The 4,043-nt window shown below is 44.6% G+C and overlaps 2 protein-coding genes across 2 annotated transcripts; both read right to left on the bottom strand.

Moving 5' to 3' along the window:
* On the bottom strand, positions 1-1,533 carry LOC130160631 (homeodomain-interacting protein kinase 2-like). The gene is made up of 5 exons (XM_056363254.1): positions 1,405-1,533; positions 1,231-1,311; positions 880-1,124; positions 596-771; positions 1-494 (listed from the first exon to the last, which is right to left on the bottom strand). Exons 1-5 carry the CDS (start codon positions 1,513-1,515, stop codon positions 343-345), a joined length of 765 nt encoding a protein of 254 aa, XP_056219229.1. The 5' UTR covers positions 1,516-1,533; the 3' UTR covers positions 1-342.
* A 95-nt stretch (positions 1,534-1,628) lies between these two features.
* Positions 1,629-3,092, bottom strand: LOC130160769 (homeodomain-interacting protein kinase 3-like). The gene is made up of 4 exons (XM_056363469.1): positions 2,774-3,092; positions 2,519-2,701; positions 2,239-2,420; positions 1,629-1,785 (listed from the first exon to the last, which is right to left on the bottom strand). Exons 1-4 carry the CDS (start codon positions 3,038-3,040, stop codon positions 1,629-1,631), a joined length of 789 nt encoding a protein of 262 aa, XP_056219444.1. The 5' UTR covers positions 3,041-3,092.
* Between the last annotated feature and the right edge of the window lie 951 nt (positions 3,093-4,043).

Genomic DNA, 4,043 nt, shown 5'->3' with positions numbered 1-4,043 from the left:
TAAGCATTAACTGGTGACAGCGGGGAGGGAAAACTCCCTTTAAAAGGAAGAACCCTCCAACTGAACCGGGCCCAGGGCGGGCGGCTGTCTGCCTCGACCGACTGGGTTTGAGAGGAGTTGGTCAAGCTGAAGTCAATAAGCCTCAATGTGCAGGACTGCTCCCGGCATGATGTTTTCTTTTAGACAAACAGAGAACACTCAGTACGTCTGGTTTCTAACTCCATTTTCCTCCCATTGTCCGGGACTGGACTTACCGGTCAATCACAGTTCATATGTAATCAATTTTCTGTTGTCTTTAGCGTACTGAACCCTATAGCCACCGGTGCAGCCAAACTTCATTGGTTATGTAGGTTTTTTAAGGCTGCCATCTTTGTTGAGAACCTCAACTTCCACTGACACACAACAGCTAAAAGTCCAATTCATCCACGAGAAGAAGCGTCTGGTTGTGTTCTTCTTCTTCTTCTTCTTTTTATTCTTGCGAGAGTTGCTCTTGTCTAAAAAACGAACATTAAGTGCGTCAGTTGTCTGTGGTGGATTTAACAACAACGTGGAAGCCTTCACCATTTCACATCAAGTGAAGGTGTGTATTTCGTACCTGCTGTGCTGTCCTCCGGCTCCTCCGCGATGAGTGTCTTGATCTCCTCGTTGGAGTTGGTGAACTGAACCTGGTCGGGATCCAGCATTAGAGTTTCACAACTCAGCGTGTCACTGAGGCACTCTGATGTGACGTCTCCGTCACCGCGAGAGTCCTGAGCCTGGTCAGTCTGGGTCCTGAACACACAGGCAGCAGATTATAGCGTATTGGTATGTAGCATCTACAATCTCTCTACCTCACAAATGTCTAGCCACAGCAGGAAAAGAGAAGTATAGCTACTGTACCTGTCGTCAGTCTCGCTCACGGTCTCTGTCCTTCTGAAGTCGGTCAGATCCTGGTAGCTGCTGCTGCTGCTGAGCTCATCGGTTGCTGTCTGCAGAGCTTCGTTCAGGTAGCTCTGCGTGATGAAGGGATGCCTCAGGACCTCCCTGGGAGAGATCCTCTTGCTGGCGTCTACCTGTAGCATCGCTTTCAGCAAGTCGACGCACTGCCTCCATCCTTCAGCTTCACCTGCCATCTCCTCGCTCAACTAAACGGGCAAATCAACAGCAGTTGAGTGTTTTTTTTTCTGATTCACGAAAGGAAAATCAGTGAAAGTAATTTTTCAGAAATTACAATCCAACTACAATACGTACTGTTTTCAGATCATCCAGAGAGCTGTAGGAGAATTTCTTGTTTCCAAAGGAAATCTTGTTTTTCCAATACTGGTCATGTGTCTAAAAGAAGGAGAAGAAAACTTGACTTTAACTTACCTCTTACCTAAATTTCAGACATTAAAATGTTGAGGTGTTGAAGTTAAATAAAGAAACCTTGAGGGTCCACTGATTGTCATAAGTCTTGATGAAGAACTGCCTCGTCTTCAGACCGGCATCCAGAAGATGATCCGCCGGTCGGCCCAAGACTTCACAGATGGACTGCATCTGGAGACCAAACACAGGGTCACACCAGAGTATTCAACATAAATGACAAGATCCAGCTCCCAGTCATTCTTCAACTGCTGAACTCAAGCTGGGTGCAGGATATGAATGATGCATTACCAGGTCTGTGAGGAAGAGGCATACTTAACCTGATTATACTCAAAGTACCACGGGAAGATGAAATTTCCAAACATCATCAACCCCATCAGAGCGCCTAGAGACCACATGTCGACGGCCTCATCGAAGGGGAGTCCCAACATGATCTCTGGAGCTCTGAATGTGGAGGAAAAGCAGCATCTAAGTATCTATATATCTAACGAAACTGGGATATTGCAAACATACTCTAGTACAGTAGTTCCCAACCTGTGAACCTGTAATTATTAGAAGAAATAATCAAAATATAAATCATGTTTTTAAAAGTTTTAGAATGAAATAACCTTCACAAACATTAGAGATGTATAAAAAACTCCTTTCATTGTTTTCACGTCTCTGAAAACAAATTGTTTTCAGGTCGTGCGTCCAATGCCCGTCCCGTTTTGTGGACACGTTATCGCAGTGACGCCTTGACAGAACTTCCTCAAATTTGTCACAAACATTCATCAGGACTCAAGGATGAACTGATTAAATATTGGGGGTCAAAGGTCAAGGGTCAAGGATTTTTGCGTGGGCCATGAGTTGGAAGAGGTTGGGAACTAGAATTAAATGCAGTCTCTCTGTAAACCTCACCTGTAATAAGGTAATTGGTGAGTAGAGCCCACCACGGCTTCAGATGCGTGAAAGGCCAAACCGAAGTCAATAAGCTTCAACGTCAACGGCTGCTGCTGATCCTTCACCAGCATGATGTTGTTGGGTTTTAAGTCTCCGTGGATCACTCCAACGCTCTTTAATCCATCAAAAGCTGTGGCCAACTGCAGGTGCAAGGTCGTCAATGCAATTCAGATCCGTTTTTTCCCCACAGTTTTAAAACAGGTCCATCAAGAGTTTCATTCTGACGCTGCATGCATACCTGCTGGATGATGAGCCTGATGTCTTCTAAAGGCAGACGCTCCTCCTGCATGTAGTCCGACAGACTCATATCAAGCATTTCCAACACTAGCCCAGTGGAGTTGTTAATGTGGTACCAGTCATGGAGCTTCACAATGTTGGACTGGTCCAGGTTGTATCTCATCAGCTCTTCTAATATGGACGCCTGGGGATTTGAAGCGTTTAGGTGTAAGTGGATGAAATGAAATCATGATCTTCATCATCCCTGTTAACCAACCTCTTTCGTGGCGTTCTGGACAAATCTCGAGACTTTTATGGCCACAGTCTCTCCGGTGTCTCTCTTCCTGCACTTCACCACCGTCCCATAGTCCCCGCTTGACACAAAGTCAACCAGCTCACAGTCGCTTGGGATCGGGAACACATCCGGGTCACTGCTGCCGTCCTCTGACATGGTTAATTGATTTATGTGCTGAAAGCAAAAAAGGGGAAATGGCAGATAAATGAAGACCAAGAAGAGTTCACTCTCATTCTTTTTAAATGTCATCAATATCACTTGCTTTAACTCTTGTGTTTTTCTGGGGTTTAATTAAAAGCCAGTCATTGCTGCACAATGATTACACTATCTATCTATCTATCTATCTATCTATCTATCTATCTATCTATCTATCTATCTATCTATCTATCTATCTATCTACAGGTGGTTACTGATGGCTCTGGTTTTTCTGTTGCAACATAACTGGATTTCAGAAACAGCATCTTACCAAGTTTCGTTTTCAAGTTGGGTCTTTTCAGTTCGCCCTTGAACGTGAGTGAACTTATTGCGTGGATCCTCAGGTCGTGTGTAGTCTTCTTGAAATTAGTGAAATGACTGAATTCCAAGTGTTTTGTGTCATTGCGACTTTGGTTCTACGACTTCTTTATGACCAGGTTCTGAACGGACTGTTCTGGAACTCCAGTGGGTGATGTAAGGAGTTGTTGATGGATTTAAATAATACAACATAACAGAGCAAATTGAAAAACATACAGCATAGGTCTGTGTCTCTGAAAATACTATGGCCTCCCAATGAACCACGTATTTTTATGCCTCTGTGCCGGCGACAGTCAGAACTGGAGGCATATTGTTTTTGGGTTGTCTGTTCGTCCGTCCGTTCTCGAGGACACGATATCTCAGTAACGCCTTTGACTTCTTCAAATTTGGTAAAAACATTCACTAGGACTCGAGGATGAACTGATAAAATTTTGGGGGGTCAAAGATCAAAGGTCAAAGACATGGTGAACTCACAAAACACAGATTTGGCCTTGTGAAAGCGATATCTCAGTAGCTGCTTGACAGAACTTCTTCCAATCTGGCACAAACATGGTGTCGCGCCATGGAAGGCGTCTTCATTCAGCCCATGCAGCCATGAGCTGCATCGCCACGATGAGCTGTGACATCATCACCGGGGCACGCAGATCATGGACGTGTATGGACAGTCTGTGGATTCCTCTGCTGGTGGTGGTTGTGTTTCCTTCTGGACCAAATGTGGTTGTGTGAATGATGTAAAAAA

The sequence above is a fragment of the Seriola aureovittata genome, chromosome 19 (genome assembly GCF_021018895.1).
Source record: "Seriola aureovittata isolate HTS-2021-v1 ecotype China chromosome 19, ASM2101889v1, whole genome shotgun sequence".
Lineage (NCBI taxonomy): Eukaryota > Metazoa > Chordata > Actinopteri > Carangiformes > Carangidae > Seriola > Seriola aureovittata.
The sequence above is the reverse complement of the archived record's forward strand: the minus strand, read 5'-3'. Positions and strand labels throughout refer to the sequence as shown.